This window comes from Eulemur rufifrons, chromosome 1 (assembly GCF_041146395.1).
Source record: "Eulemur rufifrons isolate Redbay chromosome 1, OSU_ERuf_1, whole genome shotgun sequence".
NCBI classification, from domain to species: domain Eukaryota; kingdom Metazoa; phylum Chordata; class Mammalia; order Primates; family Lemuridae; genus Eulemur; species Eulemur rufifrons.
The window spans coordinates 5,881,310-5,901,420 of NC_090983.1; the positions used below are offsets into that span (position 1 = coordinate 5,881,310).

General features: G+C 44.4%; 1 protein-coding gene across 1 annotated transcript in view; it reads left to right on the plus strand.

Moving 5' to 3' along the window:
• HJURP (Holliday junction recognition protein) overlaps nucleotides 1–20,111 on the plus strand; it is a 57,572-nt gene that overhangs the window by 33,585 nt on the left and 3,876 nt on the right. The window contains exons 4-11 of the mRNA XM_069465365.1: nucleotides 9,520–9,664; nucleotides 9,856–9,956; nucleotides 10,197–10,263; nucleotides 12,601–12,656; nucleotides 15,350–15,416; nucleotides 16,200–16,264; nucleotides 17,624–17,716; nucleotides 19,074–19,152. Coding sequence (XP_069321466.1) covers nucleotides 9,520–9,664; nucleotides 9,856–9,956; nucleotides 10,197–10,263; nucleotides 12,601–12,656; nucleotides 15,350–15,416; nucleotides 16,200–16,264; nucleotides 17,624–17,716; nucleotides 19,074–19,152 — 673 coding nt within the window. The remainder of the gene's footprint in view (nucleotides 1–9,519; nucleotides 9,665–9,855; nucleotides 9,957–10,196; nucleotides 10,264–12,600; nucleotides 12,657–15,349; nucleotides 15,417–16,199; nucleotides 16,265–17,623; nucleotides 17,717–19,073; nucleotides 19,153–20,111) is intronic.

The window sequence follows — 20,111 nt, forward strand, 5'->3', positions numbered from 1 at the left end:
CCACTCTGTCAGATGTGCATAATAACAATGTCTACCTCGCAGAACCGTCGCGGGGATGAAGGAGCACAGCGTACATGGTGTCCCAGCCCGGGGTGACTGTAAGCCCCCAGCACACAGCTGGAGATGCGGAGGGAAAGCTGTTGCCATCACCGCCTTCATGATTGGCGTTGGCTTGGTCTTAGTTTGCACGTACTCGTTCTTAAGCACACTGGCTTCAACTCCAGACTCTTCTGAGCAGAAGGGGCCTGCATTTCTTCAGAGACAATCAGAGACCATCAGGCTCAATGCTACTTATAGCAAATGACTACCGACCACTCCTGGTAGAAGAGACATTTTATTTAATAATTATACTATTAATTGCAGAGGGATGGCTCCAAATGGAGAACAGAACATTTTCATAATAAATTCAAGTATGTGGTACAAATACTACTTTGAAACCAGAGAAGTAAGTAGGTATGAAAATGGGAATTTATTACTTCTTTTCTGTGAAATATTTCCAAAACTATAGAATTGAGAAAATTCATTAAGAGTTCTAAAATATATATTCCCTTCAGCAATAGAAAAAAGTCTGAGGTATAAGAAAAACATTTAAAAGATAGAAGATGAGAAAGCAAGTGCGAATTCCTAAAGAACCTAAACTCTGTGCATTTTATAACAATGTTAAGAAATAATTTTGACAAATGAGAGAGACACAAATAATTCTTATTTCTTACAATAAATAAGAACCTAGAAGCAATGGTGAAAGTAGTTGAGTATAAAAAGATAAAGATAGTTGAGAGAAGATGTAACACTATTAACTTAAAAGCTAATTCTAGGACTAGATGCACCAAAACTTTTCAAGAAACAGAACAGAATGTCTTCTGTGCTTTTGAACTTAGCCCAGGAAACCACGGGAGGTGAGGAGGAACTTTGAAGGGACGATGAAAGAAAGGGGTGGCGTCCTGGAGCATTTCTAAGGTGGGATATTAAAAAAAAGATTTAGCAAATTATCAATTAACCTGATGGCTCCTGCTTTCAAATTACACTTAATAACAGAAGGGCTGACCCTTGAATCTCCAGAGAAAGCTGTCCAGAGAGTTTTCAGATCCATAAATAATGGGGTTGATTAAAAATAGGTCATCCGAATCAATCTAACTGCCTTCTCTTTTTAATGTAAACTCTTTTCATTGATTTTTAAAATGGATATCCCATTAAAACACATTAATCATGACCCTAAAAGTGTATTTGTTTTACAAAAAGCCTAAGGTGAGGAATAAAAAGCAACTCCCCACCGCATGAAACTGGGCCAGGAACAGCACCAAAGAGAACTGCAGCCCTACTTTTCCCAGGAAAAAAACATTTCTGGGTAAAAGCTGCGAGGAGAGGTATAATGATGATGAAACATTGTCCAGCCGTACGGCAAAGGTTTTAGGGTGTTTGGAGCCATGTGTGTCTTCCTTGGCTAAAAGGTCTCTAATTTTGTAGAGGCAAGGTAAGAGACTCATGATTGGTCTTCCCTGTTTTTTATTACATGAGTAATGCACTCTCATAATTGCATAATACATGCCCATTCTAGAAAATGTAGCTAAGGAAAACTAATATTAGAAATAATCCATCGTACCATCATCCAGAGATAACCCTGGGAACATTTTAATATATACATACGCAAACTTTAAAACATATAATGTATATTTTAACTGTAGATATATATGTAACACATATGTTCAGAATCCTCTTTTATACTAAAAAAATAATTTACTTGTTAGATGCCAATAAATGTAGTTCTTCAAAATTGTTGTTAATGGAACACAGATATGTATCACCCCTTACTCTGCCACCCGTCCAGTACTGGACACGATAAACAGGGCTTCACTAACGCTCCTCAGCTTAATCCTTGCCAACACCCTTAATTACTTAGGATAGATTTCAAAAATCAGACTCATTAAATCAAAAAATAGACACGTTTTAAAGGCTCTTTATACATCCCACCAAATTGACCTCTGGAGACATTGTACAAACTTATGCTTTTCTGAAGTATAAGAAAATATTCACCTCTTCACACCCTGGTAACATTTGTTATTGTTCCTTATATTTATTTATTTGTTAGGTTTTAAATGATGATTCGTAGCTTTTAATTTAGATTTCAAGGCAGAAAATTGTGTATGTTTATGGGCCATTTATATTCTATCTTTTGTTGATGCCAATTTATGAACTTTCCTCTTTTTCCTTTTGGGGTTTTCATGTTCCTCCTTACATGTTCTTATTATTAGCCCTCTGTAATATATAATGCACTACTTGCTCCATTTTGTTGTTTATCTATTAAATTTGTCTTGGGCATTTTGTCATAAAGAAATATTTCATTTTATGTATCCATATTGTTAAAAATATATTTTCTTTATATTTTTGAAAGATACTAAGGAAGACCTAAATTATGGGAGAGATATGCCATGCTAATGAATTAGAAGACTCGATATCATAAAAATGTCAATTTCCCCCAATTGATCTATAAATTCAAAGTAATTCTAATCAATATGTCAACAGAGCTTTGTGAAACTAAAAAGCTGGTTATAAAATGTATCTGTAAAAAGCAAAGGTCAAGAATAGCCATAACACTGCTTAGGAAGTGAGCAAGGGGAGGGGATTTACTCAGCTAGAAATATTTTAAGAATAAATACATATGATACATGCAATACAAACAAATATTTTAAGAAGGGACTGAGATTTCCTAAGAAGAGAAATCTCAACAACTTTCTAAGTAGATTATAGATACCTCACATTGCCTTTCTTTTAACTCTGAGAGACATCAGTCCAAGTCACTTACAGAGTTAGTCTAGATATAGCAGGAAGTATTTAGCAATGGCCTAGCCTCTCTTTTAATTGGCCAAAATAAAATACAATGTTGTTCTATTATCCATAACTATTTAGGCTAAGAAATTTAAATTGGCTTGACGTACCTTGATCAAATTCACATTATGCTACAAATTCACATTAGTAGCATTAATTATAGACATGGCTATTATTTAGGTCTTTCTAAGAGTTTGCAAGGCAACCAGTCCTTCAAATTGACTTTAAATTGTCCTTCATGTTAATTCACAAGCAACAGCTTAGGAGAGCTGCATTATAAAGTTGGAATGATTGCCTCTCCTAAAGCCTAGATTTGGACAAGTAATTATCACCTAGCCTGCCTGGTATCATCCCCTTTTTTTCATTTCTGAGATAACATGGAAAAAAAGCATTAAATCAGGATTTCATATTGAATTATTCAAAGATTGGTTGAGGGCATGGATCTTTTTTGAAGAGAACACAAGTTATAGATTCAGCTTCACTGAGTAAGGGTAATATAAGGTTGCTGAGTTAAGTGTGTTATGTAAGAATATGGTAATGTGTGAAGGAGAGAGTAATTATGAATTAATCATTCATAATTAATTAATTAACAGAAAAACATTGAGTGGTTTCTATTAGCAATAGGAATTTGCTACATATGTTAACATCAGATTTAAAGGTAATCCTAGTATAAGACCCAAAGATGCCCTGACTAATTTAGTGGAGGCCTGTAGTAATTGCTTGGCTAGGGGAGGCTAAGCCTTGGGTCTTGGATCAGGGAACAGGCTAAAAAAGACACCGAGTTTTTCATGCGCGCCGTGTCATCGAGGTAATGCTCCCAAGAACAGCACTGTCCACTAAAGTAGAATGTGAGCCACACAGGGAATTTTAAATTTTTAATATCCACATTTTTAAAAGGTAAAAAGAAATAGGTGAAGACATTTTTAAACATTTTATTTGACACAATTTATCTAAAATATTGTCAGCTCAATATTTAACCAACGTTGAAAATTATTAATGAGCTATTTTACATCCACTTTTACATACTAAGACTTCAAAATCCAGCGTGTACTTCACACTTAGAGCCATCTCAACGTAGTTCAGGCTGTCAGCCCTACGGCATAGCCTACTCTCTCATGGACGTGCAAGAAATTATAACAATCTGGGAAGAATGCATCTGCACACTTAGGGGCTCTGCTCAGATTAACTGCCCTATGGTCCATGGAGCATTTGGCCTATAATGGTTATGGGCCCATGGCTTATCCTTTGGTTATTTTTCTGAAGTGTTCATAGTATAGATACACTAATGTCTGGATCAACTAAAATATAATAATGTGTAGACACTTTTCTTAAAATTCTAAAATAATCTTCCCATAGTTTACTTTCTCTGGTGGCTCCACTGGCAATGCAAATTCTACCTATTGAATGTTGTAGAATGTGATGGTTAATTTTATGTGTCAATTTGAGTGGGCTAACGGGTTCCCAGATAGCTGGTAAAACATTATTTCTGGGTGTGTTTATGAGGGTGTTTCTGGCAGCATTTGAATAGGCAGACTGAGTAAAGAAAATCACCCTCACCAGTGTGTGTGGGCATCTTCCAATCTGTCCAGGACCACCAAATAGAAAAAAAAGGTGGAGGAAGGATGAGTTTGCTCTTTGTGCCTGAGCTGGAACATCCATCTTCTCCTGCCCTTAGACACTGGGGCTCTGGGTTCTCCAGCCTTTTCACTCTGACGCCACTCACTCCCCTCATCCTCAGGCCTTGGAGCGTGGACTGAAACTACAGCACCGGCTTTCCTAGACCTCCAGCTTGCAGACGGCAGGTCATGGTAACCACTTGAGCCCAGCCACTCATAATAAATTTCTATCTCTCTATCATACTGGTTCTGTGTCTTTGGAGAACTCTGACTAATACATAAATGTTGTGCCCTAGAAGGGAAAAAAAGAGTATTCTTATGATGATATCATGTTAGAACTTGAGAAAAGGCTGGAGATTATTACAAACTTACACAACCTGAATGGTTTTAGTAAGTCAAGACAAAGAAAGTTCATTTTTCCCTCAAGCCTTACTAAAATTTACTGCATACCTCATTTGTCTTTAATTATCTTCTTCGAAAATCTGACACAACCAGACATTTTTAGATTAAGATCAAATTTCTCTTTTTTACTTGCTGCCAGTCAATTTTCCTGTTTTTCTTTCCAGACAACTTTAAAATTTAACTCTGAAGGGGATGATGTTCTACGGCAGTGGGACTTACTGCAGCTCTAGTGCCACACATATCAAAAATAGAGCTATGTTGCTGTCCGTCTGCATTTATAGACAATTCTCTGTAGGAGATGAGAGAAAGGACAGGGATTTTCAAGGTGCTGATGCCTCCCAGAGAGCGGCACCGCTGCACAGATTTTGAACTATCATCCTTGTTTCTTGGCTCTGGCTCTTCCAATGACTTTCCTCCTTGAAGTCTACAGGTGCTTTATTTATTCCATTTTGCTTCGTAGAGAATATAGAGGACCTCATATTCTGTTTTTATTCTGGAGGCCAGTTGTTTTCTTTAGAGAGTTATATATTTATTTTCCTTTCTAGCTTCTTTTCTTTCTAGGGCTCAATGAAAATGCTCAATTACCTATTAGGGATCCTCTAAATTCACAATTTTCTATTATAATTTTTTTCCATTTAAGGCTCATAGTTAAAATTTGAGCCCATTTTCAGCTGTTGATCATAGCCTAGAATGCTGTTCAAAGGTTCCTGAAATCTAATTTTAAAATCTCCTGTTAATTTGTGTTTATTTAATTACAATTTTGAATCTTTGTCCAATCTGCTCTTAAGGGAAAGACTTCTAAAATGGACTTAATGGGTTTTCTGTTTTTTATTTCTGTCTCTAGAATTTTTTTTTTTAATTTTCAGATGGATGATTTAAGTTTTTTCTTTTCTATCCTCTTGTTTTTAACCTCTTTCCTCATTTGAGGGGCTAAAATTAGGTGAATCAGTTTATACAGATCCAGTCATCTAGGACAACAGTACATAACAAAGACCCTGTTGCAAATGTCTGTCCATCTTCCTGAAGTCTAAGAAAATCTTATTTATAGTACTGCTATGGACAAAATGTATACGTTGAAGCGCTAACCCCTAGTGTGACTATATTTGGAAACAGGGCCTTTAGGAGACAATTAGGTAAAACGAGGTTATAATAATGGGGCCTGATCAGTAGGGTTAGTGTCCTTAAAAGAAGAGACAGCAGAGAGCATGTGTGTTATATCTGCTGTACAACAGCACTTTTAGAAAGTTTGGAGCCAGGTGTGTCTCATTTGGATAAATGGTCTCGGATTGTGTAGAGCCAAAGTAAAAACACATGATTGTTGCTACAGGTTGAATATGTCCCCAAAAAAGCATGTGTTGAAAGCTTAACCCCCCAGTGCAACAGAGTTGGGAGGTGAGAATGAGAAGTGATTAGGCCATAAGGGTGGAGTGAATGTATTAATACTGCTACCGTGCCAGTGGGTACATTATCTTGGGAGTGGGTTTCTTATCCAAGAATGAGTCTGGCCGCCGCCTTTCTCTCCTGCCCTCTCTTGCCCTTCCGCCTTCTGCCATAGGATGACACAGTAAGAAGGCCCTTGTCAGATGCCAGCCCCTCGGTCTTAGACTGTCCAGTCTCCAGAATTGTGAGAAATAAATTTCTGTTCATTATAAATTACCCAGTCTCAGCTATTATTATAGCAGCACAAAATGAACTAAGACAATTAGTTTTCAATGTTTTTTATTGCATGAGTAATGAATACTTGCAATTGCATAATACATACTCATTCTAGGAAATGCAGTTAAGGAAAACTGATATTAAAAATAATCCATCAGACCATCATCCAGAGATAACCCTGAAACATTTTGATATATACACATTCAAACTGTTAAAACATATAATGTATATTTTTAAAATGCAGGTATATAATATATATTTGTAACCTCTTTTTATATTAAAAAGATAGTATACATTTTAGATGTCAGTAATTAGTTTTTCGAAATTGTTGTCAGTGGAACACAGGTAAGTGTCTATCACCATTTACTCTCATCATCCTTCTAGTGTTGGACTTTAGCTTCACTAAAGCTTCTCCAGCTAATTCTTTGCCAACATCCTTAATTCCTTCAGATAGACTTCATGAAGTACATTCATTAAATCAAAGAACATTTTATGAGCTTTGACTGACACCTTGTGGACAGTCAACTCATTGCCGGCTAGTTCCCAGCCTCAGTGTTTGAGAAGAGCGAACTCTTTTCTTGGCAGCCTAACAGGTGGGGCCTGATGTTCCTGATTGATGATTCATCCCAGGCTGCTGTAACCGTTTTCACTGTTACGTAGCAGTTTCTATGGCAACTGTGGGACCAGCCAAAAGCTGTGCTTCTTCAACCACAGACATGGTGAAAAACCTTTCCATACCTTTCCAGCATAAAATTATTTACGTGGCAACTCTACGTCAAATAAATCCCCATCTATTTTATTTGGAGCAAAATTCATGCACGTGAGACAGCCATAATATAACTCCAATGAGAACTATTTCCTAGTTGGAAGTTCTAGCCTGGTTAGGGGAGGGCGCTGCGCAGGTACAGCCAGAGGAGATGCTACGGCACCCAGCTATCATCTCTGGAAACCCTGGGAGACCCCAAGTGCCACACCCAGAAACTTCTGCTGCCGGGGAAGGAGCTGACTTGTCATCCTTCCCTGCTACATGGTGGGAAGTGATAGGAAAGGAGTTTGCTTAGCAGGTCTGGGTTCCTGAGGTCACATGTTTAGGCTGCCAAGCATGGGTGGGGGCTGTAGGGAACAGCATCAGATTAGAAGCACGATGCAGAGTTTCTCTTCCCTTAGCTGGGCCACCACTTTGGACCATGGAATGGAGAAAGTCAGAGTGGGCTAGAAGACCAGCAGGACGGAAGGACAAGGGCTGGCTCAGAAGGGGTTGGCCAAACCAGGTATGTTTTAGGACTTCAATTAAAGACTTGAACTTGAGATTGAGAAATCTTCCCCCTGAAGCTGCCCATGAGCCCCTGGGACAGAGGCAAATCCCTGGATTGTCAGTGAAGCCAGCAAAGGAAGCCCTGGAACCTGGGAATGGTTTCCTGGGAAAGGGGAACAAGCCCTAGGAGAGGCCAATTTTGAAAAGTGGCACTATCACACTTGTTAGAGAGTCACAGAAAACATCCAAAACTTAGAAGAAAAAGAAAACCTATCCAAGGTCTCAAGTCTCTAAATGGGCCAAGTTAAATGTTTGAAAACTAAATCGTGTGTGGAAACACAGAGTCAAAGGAACAGCATATGCTGTTAAATTTCTGACCACTGCTGAAGAAGGGGGAGGAAAATACTTCAGTCTGTTGGAGAAAATCAGCAAAGCTACAGATTGAATATGTAAATTCAGTAGCCACTTGCAGCAAGGTTGGGTTCTCCAGGGAGCAGACTCAGAGAGGGAGTTAGTGTGCAGGTTGTTTATAAGGGAATGCCATGCCAGGCACGGTAGCTCACGCCTGTAATCCCAGCACTTTGGTGGGCGGAGGCAGGAGGATAGTTCAAGGCTAGTAATTTGAGACCAGCCTTGGAAATTGTGAGACCTTGTCTCTACTAAAAATAAAAAAATTAGCCAGGCAGGTGGTGTGCGCCTGTAGTACCAGCTACTCAGGAGGCTGAGGCAGGAGGATGCTTCAGACCAGAAGTTCAAGGCTGCAGTGAGCTATAATCATGTCACTGTGCTCTAGCCTGGACGACAGAGCAAGACCCTGGCTCTGAAAAATAAATATATCAATAAATAAATGGGAGTGCCCTGCAAAGCAACACCTGAGGAAGGGAGGGAAAGAAACAGGACTGAACAGGTTACCTCCGTCAATAGAATGACCCGTCAGGTTGTCCCACACTGGACTGAAATGGCACAGCCTTCATACTCCCACCTGGATTAGTCACTGGATCTGGGTCACTCTGGGGCCGAGCGACCTTGGCTGAGGTGACTCTCTGCAAATGAATAATCCCAGAAGAGGCTGGCAGCTGAAAATATTGTCAACAGTCCTCCCAGCAGTCTGGGCATCTGGAAGGGGAATCTGGCCAGCCCATCTCTGAGTTCAGCACAACATTTTGTGGACACTTACACTCCGTGAGCCCCTACGGTCCTCTCACCCTGCTTCCCTCCCCAGATTTCCGCAGGGCAGCATGATAGGAGGTAAAGAGCCCCCCCTAAGGGACCTAGCGGCGCTCAGTAATGATTTATTTTTAATCATACACCTTGGCAATCACATCTGCACAAGCGCACAAATATGGCAAAGTGCTGATGCTGAATAAAACTTTCCTAAAATATCAATCACAAAATAAATTCCACCAACCATACTAAAGACTGAATTACCTTGCTATTCTCTGTAGAGAAAATATTACAAGATTATTATCAAGGAAGAAACAGTATGCAGTCAGAAATATGCAGGGAGGAAAAGTGTTATCAGTTAATAAACATAGCTTGTTTTCCTGGATTCTGTGATGTTTGTCGGCCATTTGCTGGGATTTATTTTTTTTCCTTCTAAGTGAACCGTCACCTTGCTGCCTCCTGCTGTGGTGGCAATTTGGTGGTGTCGTTCCAGCCGGGACCCGGGCGGGCGGGTATGGAGTCGGCCCAGAGACCCTGACATCTCCAGGCCGCACGTATCTCAAGCGCGCAAAGGGGAGATAACACGTATGCACGTTTTTACAGGATGCTCGCGCAGCACTGTTGACTGAGAAGCGCGGGAGCAGCTCGAGATCAGCCCGGGCCTCCCGCGTCGCCACCAGCCCGGCGGGCCGGGGCTCTGGCTTCAGCCCTTCAGCCAGCAGCTCCCGAGGCGGGGTTGGCTACGCGGGTGCGGATTGGCCGAGAGAAAGCTGCGCTAACTGTTTGAAAGGGCCAATCAGCGCCCGGTCGCTCCGAGCCAGCCAATAGGAAGCCGAGAGAGGGCAGGAGAGGCGGAGTCGCCGCCCGTTTGAGTCGGCGGCGCGCAGGGGACCAGACGCCGGGGGTTGCTGCGCGGTTCGTGGCCGGGTCTGCCGCGAGCCATGGCGGGGGAGATCCTGGACGAGGACGCGCTGCTGCTGCAGAAGCTCAAGGACAGCCGCCGCCGCTTCCAGAGTCGCATGCAGCGGCTGATAGAGAAGGTGCGGCCCCCAGCTTCTGCAAGGAGGGGCGGCCGGGGCCAGGCCTGCGGGCCGGGTGGGACGGGAGGGGCTGGGCTCGGAGGGCGAGCCTGAGCGGGGCAGGCGGGGCTGGGGCTCCGGTGCGGAGCGGGGGCCTGGGACGCCCCGGGCCGGACCAAGCGTCGCGTTGGCTGGCGCCTCTGATACCCGGGCCTGCTCGTGGCCCTCGGACCTGACGGGAAGCCCCTTCCTCCCCCGCAGTACAACCGGCCCTTCGAGGACGCGCCGCTGGTGAAGATGGCCACACTGACCTATGAGACGCCCATGGGTAAGGAGGTGTCTTGCCCTTTCGGTGTGTTTACGGTTAAGGGTGTGAGTAGAATCGTGTCTTCCATTATAGAATTTGAAGTGCTGCCCGTGCTCTCCTGTGGAGTAAACCTTGGTCACCTGCCTAATAGGAGCCAAAACATCACTTGTTCCCTTGAACTTATAGATTGCTTATTTCCAACAGAATTACTTGTTACAACAGAGTTCCTGAAGACACATAGATGCGTCCTGTTTAAACGATGCCTCTGCCTGGCTGGATTGTCATCCCAGCTGGTCACTTACCAGATATGTGGGTTCAGTTGTTTAGCTGCACTGTGTCAGTGTCCTCATGTTAAAATGGGAAGGATGACAACAGTTAGGTAGCGTCCTGTGAAGCTCTTGGAATGGTACCCAGCACTGGTAAACACTCTTAGTGACTGTTTGTCCCGTTTAATTTGGAATTGTAACTGTCCTTGAGATTCTGAGCACGTGAAGAGAGATCATAACCGCCTGTTTAATGGCTAATGTTGTAAACTGACCAAAATTTCACAGATTCTCTTTGGTAAATAGCTGGAGAAAGTTCGCGCTGGGTGAGGTCAGGTCCTCCCCTACAGCCTTAGTAATAACTTATTACTTACTATGAAAGCAAATCTGTGTTGCATTAAACATACAGGCACAAAAGGTTCATAAGATCTGCTCCTTGAATTAAATGAAATATTAGCTCTCTGCCTTTTTGGGTGGTCTAGCCACGCCTTGGATGAAAAGTTTACACAGGCAGAAACTAAAATATTCCAGTGACATGATTCTGTTATTCTCTGGTCTGCACTAGGCCACGAGAAATCTAACCTGAGGGTAGGACACGGGGCTGTACAGGAATCTTTCCTAAGGGTGCAGCTAACTGGCTTCTCTGTGCTATTATGGACTGTTCATACAAGGAAGGGCAGTGTCTAGAATGTTTTGGACAATCCACATTTCTTGAAAACTCCTAATTTCACCAGTGAAAATTCATTTTTTTAACTCTAGTTTGATGAGAACAATAGTGGAAGCACCTCAGCACCTTGCGAGCAGTCTCTGTAGCATGTAAAAGACTCCTAGAGAGCTTGCTAAATAAAACACAGATTCCCAGGGCCACTCACAGCAATGCTACATGCTGGTTTCAGTAGGTTTGTGTTTCTAACAAGCTCATAGCTAATGTTGCTAACACTACAATGCCGATTTTGATGAAGACAGCAGGGAAGTAATTTGTCCACATGCATTGACAGCTTATCATGTGCCCTACACTCCTAAGAGTTTCATATTTTGATTCTCAACAGTCCTTCAAGGTAGTCACTGTTCTTAGAATCATCGATGTTTGATGGTGGGTACAGCACAAAGAGCTTAACTTGCCCTATGTCACTTAACCAAAGTGGCAAGGCCTTGACTTGACTTTGAGCCCACACCCACAAGCATCACTCCATTCTGGAAAGTCCAGAAGGAACAGTGGTCAAGAGCACAGAGTCTGCTCTGCCCAGAGTTCACATCCTGGCTCCACCGTGTGGGCAGGGAGGCTGAGCTAGTGGTCTGGACTTCTTGCCTCTGTGTGTCCGTCTGTACAATGCACATGCTAGGTCCCTATCCCATAGGGTGTTAGGGGCACTATACAAGTTCTATGTAAGTGGGTTGTTGTGAATACTAAATGAGGTATACTTGGAAAGAGCTTAGAATAGATCCTGGAGCATGGTAAGCACCACATAAATTTTTGCTGCTATTATTCTATTAAGAACCATCACAAGCCTTGCAACCCAACAACAATTCCTTCTTATTGCAGAGATTGAGTATATTGCCCAACCTGCTAGCTGGTAAGTGGCAGGACTAGGTGTACTTGAACTCCAGCATTGATGCCTGAGCTTGGGCTTGCTCTGTACGTGTAATGCACAGATTGCCCTTAGGAAGCATTTACTCTGTGTATGGGACGTAGAGATTGCCCTTGGAAAGTGCTTACTTTCTCTCTATACGTAGTGTCTGGATTGGCCTCACTGTACATATTTTAAGGAAAGTACCTGGCATGTGTGTGTTCCTTGTTTACGTTTAACTTTCAGGTTAGTGATGTGATTTGATGAGCCATTGCCTACGAGGTAGGGAAGATTTCCATTACTGACAAATTTGTCTAATTTTGACTCTAAAAAAAACCTTCAACTTCACAAAGATGAACAACAACAGAATATCAGAAACTTGGTTTGGTTTTAATTTTATATATATATATATATATATATATTTTTTTTTTTTTTTGCCTGTTCCTTTGGCTCTCTCTGTGTACAGATTGAGCAGAAATTCCTCATTCAAGATTATTTACATGGTAATTTTTGTTTTTTTTCTTAAGGATTGAGAATTTGGGGTGGAGGACTAATAAATAGAAGAAGCCGAGGACGAATCCAGGTATTTAGTGTCAGATGTTATTGCCAGAATGCCTCACTGTGCAGGAGTGTGGCTGTGATAAAGGTGTGTGTGCGCTTATGGGGGCTGCTGCGGGGGACTTTGTTTTCTCACCTTGACTGCCCTGTTTTTCTGTTTTTAAGGATTTACTGAGAAGCATTTCTTCTGTTGCTTGTCAAGTGCAGGAAGGAGCTGTGTACTGTTTGAACATTTTTGTCACCCTGTGTTTCCCCTGTCATAGGCCGGGTGCCTCTGACGACTAGATTGCAGAGGCTGGGCTGGCTGGGTAACCCTCCCCTAGCCACTCTCCAGCCCAGCGAGGGGCTCACTTTGTTGGGTCTTTACAGAAGAGACAAAATCCATTTCCTCCTAGGGAAGAAAAAGGCCTCCCTTCCTCTTCTGGAAGGAGGAAGAGAGATGCGGGAGGATACAATGTGCAGGATCACACATTTTTCCTTCTGCATTTTCTCCCTTTCAAAGACCTAGGTTTTTTCTTCACTATTTGATCCAAGGGTGTGGCAGCTACAAGACCTATTATTTTAATGAAATGTGCTAATGTAGTTTGCCTTCCTACTGAGGACTGGGGGAGCCTTTTGTCATAGTAGCTTTTGCAAGATTGTCACGGTTCCTCCTCACAGTCACAGGTCAAGGAGCCGATACTCAGGGTGAGAATATCTGGGTTAAGGTGACATAGCATTAACAACAAATTGAAAGTCAAATCTTCTTGATTATTTTAGTCATAGAAATGTTAGAAATATGTAGAACTACTTAAAATTAGCTTGACTTCTTTATGCAGATACAGTCACTAATGCTATTTTAGTATAATATGATTCCTTTTTATAATACACATCTTTATAAATACACATTCTTTTACCCTCACGTTTCCAGTTAATGTATATGGAGAACCCCTCTATTCATCGTCTATTATATAATTCAATCACCAATTTTTAAAACTGCTGTCCAGTTAACAGGCATTTAGCTATTTGTGCTTTCCTTTATTGTAAATCAAGGTCAGCACACTTACTCTACAAAGGGCTGGACAGTATAAATATTTTAGGCCTTGCTGGCTGTGTTCTCTGTCGTAACGTCTCAGCTCCATGTTATAGGGGGGAAGCAGCGTAGAAAATACATAAATGAGCACATGTGGCTGTGTCCCAAACTTTTATTCATAAACCCGTGTCCTCAATAGCTTAGGACTAAAGAAACATCCATCAGAGAAACATCCTGGTCCTTATCTCTTCCCAATACTGATATCCCGCCTTTTTAGTAAATGCCAAGAAGTAGGATTATTGGGTCAAAGAACATGTACTCTTTAAATTATGCATAACAGAGACGCCCCCTCATCAGACCAGTGCTTGAATGATCCTGGTGGCAAAATGGTTTCATGTGGACATTTATCTAAGGTTTTTGCTTAAAATGTAGGGGGCCCCCTGCCTGGAGTCTGCAGAATTTTCAGACCCTTTCTTGGGGTTAGAAAACAGCACAATCTGTGATTGCAGCTTGGACATCTGTAACATCACAAAAATTGCCGTTGGTGACTGTGCCCAAATCTGCCTTCATCTTTTCCCAAACAGCCAAATGCTGGTGGTGTCCTGGAGGCTGTGGCAGGCTGTGCACCTGCCTACGCCAGTTTGGTCACGACACAAGGCCTGGGTTCTCTGTAGATACCAGAGCTGCCAAGTAGTTAGGGATTTGTGGGGATCAGCTGCGTCCACTGATTCTCAAACCAAGTTCCACCAGCCCCTCAGACACAGCCACAGAACAGCTCTGTAAACTCCAGGAAGTCCCACCTGCTGTGATGGTTTCGTTGGAGGCAAAGGTGCTGATATTCTGGCAGCAGGATTCACTTAACACGTTGTGCTTGCTCAGTGTAGCCACAAATCCCCTGAGTCCTTGGAGATACATCTGGGGACTATCCCTAAAGGGATAGGCCTCACCACCTTCTCACTGTGTGTTCTTGCAAGGCTAGGTGGTTCCTAAAATATTTTAACCAATCTGCCATCTTGAATACTCCAGTTTCACTAATGAGAACCCATTGGTGCCATCTGCTAGGATTATCAGTGGGGCCTTGTGTGCAGTGGGCTCTAGAGCAGGCGCAGGCCTCGCCCGGAGGGTGGCGGGCTGAGCGCCCCTGCGATGCGAGCTCCAGGTCGGCACCCAGCTGCCACTGTGGTATAGCTGAGGCTTAAACCACAAGAGCACAGGAGTCGTAGACCTCATGACATCACCATGAACGCCACATCACATTGAGATAAAGACCACAGGAGGTCCTCCAGGGCCCTCTTAGCTATTTCTGATTTCTCCATGATGACCAAGTGACAGTTTCATTCTTTTTCACTTTGTGTTTTTTTTTTGTTTGTTTGTTTGCCCCAGTCCTCATGGAGCCACATGTGGGCTGGGGCTGGGGTGTTAAGAGACGAGGGCACATCCGCTTGTGCCTCCGCCCTGTAGTTCAGGCAGCCGCCCTCGGCAAGGAAGAGAGGAAGAAAACTGCTGGTTTCCAAGGGGCACCTTGACCAGCTCACAGGCATCTGGAGGCCTATCGGAAAGCAGATGTGCAGGGAGACGAGAAGCCTCATGCAGCTTCCTGCTCTCTCCTGTGTTAGTGGAAGGATTGCAGGTTTGTTACTTTACAGTGGCTTTGAAATGTGCTATTTCTCTAACGAGCATGTCTTTATTGACTTCTGCACTTCGAGGACTCCCCTGTGAAGCCCGTGGACAGGACAAATGGCCCCGAACAAGGCACACAGGTCCTGGGAGCTGGTGAGTATCACCTTTGTTAGAGTGCGTTCAGGAGGGACTGGGCTTGTCACGTCTCTGTTACAGCAGTTTAAAGTCTACATTCCTCATTATTAAAGTTTTTATTTTTTCTAAGGTATATTTTAAAAACTAAAAACATATTAAAGTGCCCTGTCAATTCCTTCTGAGCTCCCTGGAGGATTGGGGTCCACGTCTTGCCCACAGTTACATGTGGTGCTCAGATGTTTCTTGAATAAATAAACGTGCCCCCCACTTAAAAAATTAATATCAAGATTTAAGATTTGCCCTACTGGGTGGTGTTGTGAATGCTCGCTTCTGTGGAAAAGCCACCTGCCTCTGCAGTCACCCACGTTTCCTTCCTCTTCCTCCTCCTCCTCCTCCTCCAGGAGGCTCCTCTGCTGCCCCCCAGGCCAGCCCACTGCCCTCCCCTGATGCTGGCCCATGTCCTCAGGAATCCGGCCGTCACCCCTGCTTTCTCTGTCCTCAGCCTCTCTACCTGGATCTATCCGTCAGCATTTACGCAAGCCCAGACTCCACCTTCAACAGACAAAACACTTCACAGATCTCCCCCGCCCCGTGTCCCTCTCCAGCTCCCTGCTTTGTCAATCCCTAAAACCAAAGTCAATCCCTGCCCGACTGCTGCCTGGGATTTCCTCCCTGCCGTGTGCTCCCTACCCGGCTGCATTCCGGCTTCCGGCCGCGTCGGAAAGATGTGGTAACTATCCTGAGAGGAAAATGCAAGCTCTTCTAAGAGTCCTGACTGAGATTTCCTTTTTTTACCTTTAGATTCAGAAAGCAGTGATGTCGATGCAAGTTCAGACGAGGAAGATCCGGCTGCGTGGGCTGTCACGGTGAGCACTGCTTTGGTGATGCGTGGCCGGAGGGAGCCCGGGGTCCGGGTGCACATCCTCTCAGCGGTCCAAGCCCACGCAGCCTGGGGCAGCACTGCCTGCACCTGTCTGCAAGTCCTCTTCTGAGGCTCGCTCTTGCTGCTACCACCCCTCAAGTCTTTGGTTTCCCCCATTCGGGTCCCCGAAGGCAGTACGTCCCTTCCCAGTCTAGCACTTAGCGGCCGCTACCCCTAGTTCAAGCTTCATCTACTAAACTTGGTTGTGAGTAATCCTGCATGGTTTTCACTCAGCAAATAGAACTGTCACACTGGTTCACAGGGCGTCGTTTGCCTCCAGTGAGCAGGTGACATTAGAAGGTGGGCCCTAAGTCTTGCTCCACAGAGCCAGTGTCACAGGGAGGTGTTTTCCTGGAAGTATCTCCAGGTCAGCCCTTAAAATCCCCTTTAGTCACCAGGTCATGTAATCAGGCAGCGTCGCTAACCTAAACGGCAAGTGTTATCCATGTGTCTGTTTCCCGGAGTGCCCGGGTGGTCACAGAAGCCACCACTCTGCTTACAGCATGTGCTGCTCTCCTCCCCTCTCGCTAGGAGAGATGAGAATTCACACTGCGCCTAACCCACTCGAGTGTCTTTGTTGGCCCCTCTGTCACATGCTGTCACATACTAGCATGGCTGGCTCATGATTCGTCTCTAAAACTGTTCTTTTTGTGCAAGCGTTGCCCATACACCCATGTGACTTTTAGTGACTAAGTAGAAACAGGTAATGACCCGGGGAAGGAAAGTGGTACCTACTAAAGTATCACGTAGGGATTGGCAGCGAGGGGGCGTGGGTGGCCCCGGTAGTGAAGAACTGGCCCTTCCCTGGCAGTGTGTGTGTCATCCTGCCTGGTCAACCCTACCCAGGTGCAGAGAATGGAGGGTGACACCTGTTCCTAGTGTCTGGCAGGCGAGGACAGGCCATTGCTGGCCTCCCGAGTTGGAACACCGACCAGTTCAGGTTATTACCAGTAGTTGAATCCCAACCTCATCTAAGAATATTCAGGTTGTTTTCATTTTTTATTTCTGTTCTTGTAATGCTGTCATAACTTCTCCAGACTTATATATATATATATTTTGTCTTTTTACTTTCTTTTGGGTTGTTAACACTAGGTAAATTCCCTAAAGTCAGATTACTGGGTCGCTGGAATTTCAGAGGGGCTGGACCACTTTGTGCTGCTAACAGCAGGAAGGGAGAAAGTAACTTTGAGTAACTCCATTTACAGATTTGTGCATTAGTGAGCTTGCCAGTTTGTTCCAGAATTCAAGAGGTCATCTGCACCCAAAAGCTCTTAAGAATACTGACTTCTCTTTTTTTGATCAGCCTGCAGTGCCTCAAAGCCCTTTGAAAAATGAATTGAGAAGAAAATACTTGACCCAAGTGGATATACTGCTACAAGATTCAGGGTATTTAGAGGTAATCTGTTTTTCAGTGTTTGTTTTTATATAGTTAGACCATACACTAGTGACACATTGAGGTATAACATGACCGTGTTTTTTGTTTACTCTACAGAGCCTGTAAAAAGCATTTTGAATAATTATTCCCAAACTGTTTTATTCACATGCTGATAGACTTTTGCTCTTCTTGAATAAACACTCCAGGTCCGGGGGGTGGGGGGGGGTGGGGGGCGGGGGGGTGCAGCTCCATGAGGGCAACTGACGGAGGTGGGAGCCCTCCTGGGAGCGCCCTCCGCGGCCCGCTGTTCTGGGGCGGCTCACAGAATCCAGTAGGGCCACCTGTAGGGCTCTCCAAGGGCAGCCCCAGCCTCTGGATGGAGGGGTTTGAAGCTGCATGATTAGGGAGGCAGTGGCTCCCTCCTTCCCTGGTGTGACCAGGCAAGGGTCAGCAGCAAGGTGAGTCGGCTGACTGGTGGCCCTAGCCTGTCCCTCCTGCTCTGAGGTCGTGGTGGGGTGGGGCACGAACGGGGGCTGTGGTGAAGCCTCGGGTGGCAGCGTGGATGGCATGAGGGGTGGCGGCCCGGCCAGCTCCCCTCCCAGGCTGTCCGCTGTTGCCCCGCAGCCGCCTTCTTGGAGCTTTGCCTAAGGAAGAGGAAAAAAAAGCTAAAGATGGAGCTCACATAAAGATGCCATTGCCTTAGTTTTCCCAGTTCTGTCAATATCTTTTATACAATAAAGGACGTTTCAATACCAAATAACTAGAAAGTACACATTGCAGAATAAAGAACAATTCCACTCCCCAAAAGGTGGCAGGGGTTTATTTTCTCACTGCGCTGCTGACTAGTGCAAGGCCTGTATGTGAGGACCACTGACTCAGTGGCTGCACTAGAAATGCTTTTGTCCTTTACCCTAAAGCAGTAAGTGGTGTCCTCTTGGTTGCTGTTGATCAGAGGAAGAGACTGGAATTAGGAACGGCTCCACTGGTCTTCTCTGCCCACCATGCCCCTGGCCCCTCAGTGTTCTCGTTGTCCGAGTATAACGGTGGACAAAGAAAAGCCACCGACCTTTCCAGGTGAGGGAGTTACTGGCAGACAAGTGGTAGCTGTGGCAGAGGGCGTCTTGGAGGCCACATGGACAGAGTTCCCAGTCCTACTGGGATCCCTCTTCCCTCCACTGCTGGAAACCCAGCTGGCCACTGTCACCATGGTTACATGCTCGTCAACACTGCTGTGCTAAGACATGCAGTCTCGGTGTTGACCGGGAGCAGCTCTTTACACCATCGTTGGGGGACATCGCATTGTCAGGGGAGAGCCCAGCTCCATGCGCCCTGGGTCTCGACGTTTGACAACTCTTGTAACCACTGGCTTTGATTTCAGTGTGCAGACGACGGAGCTGGCAAGGACACACTCGTGGCCCTGCCCCCCTCACCGGCCTCAGCTGCCACATCTGCCCCTGGTGAGTGTGACCTGCGTGTGCCTCCACGCGTGGCCCCGCAGCTCAGCGCTGCTCGTGCTGAGGTTTAGAAAATCTTAATTTCAGGAAAATGAGCTATTTTTTCCTCTGAAATTCTGCTATTTATCCCAACTTAACCAGTTTGAAAAGTTTTGACCCTCCAGGAGCATAGGACTGGTATAACGAACACCCTTCACCTGTTTCACAGTTAACATCGTGTCACATTCGCTTTGTCACCCACCCCCGCCCCCAGCACATACATATCCCTCCGGTACGTGTTGGTTCGCAGTTGTGTGTTTGCTGCCCCACACGTATCTCCTAAGAACAGGCTAGTTCTCCTACGTGGCTGCAGCAAGCTTAGCACATGCCAGAAATTGAACGTTAACACACGGTTTCACCCACTAGGTGCTAGTCTAGGCAGACTGTCCCTCAATTAGGACCTGCCTGATTGTTTCTTCATGGTTAGGTTCATGTTAAACATTTTGGGCAAAAACACTACATGGGTGAAATACCCCTCGGGACATCAGGTCAGTCTGTCCTATTGGCAACTTTTGAATCTGGCGGTTTAGCTAGGGTGGGACCCACCCAATTTCTCACACGAAAGGGCCTTTTGCCTTGGAGCCATCTCGAGTGATCCTCAGAGGTCTCCGGCAGCCTTACGTTCAGAGTGCTGTGTTCAAAGTTATTTGGATTCTTTTTTCTCTTTTAGTTATTAATTTGATACACAGGCTTGTTTTTTTTCTGATTATATTCGACCTTGGGATTTTTCCCATCCTTGTTAGTTTAATTTCATTTTTTTAAACATATAAAACATCGAACATAATGCAAAGCTCAAAGCTGTATAAACAGGTGTGTTTAGGAGTCTTCCTCCCTCTCCACCCTTCCCTGGAGGGAAAGTGTCACTTTCCAGTTTTTAATTAGCTTTTGAAAAGGCTAATTAGACCTTCCAAACGGCCAGGCCA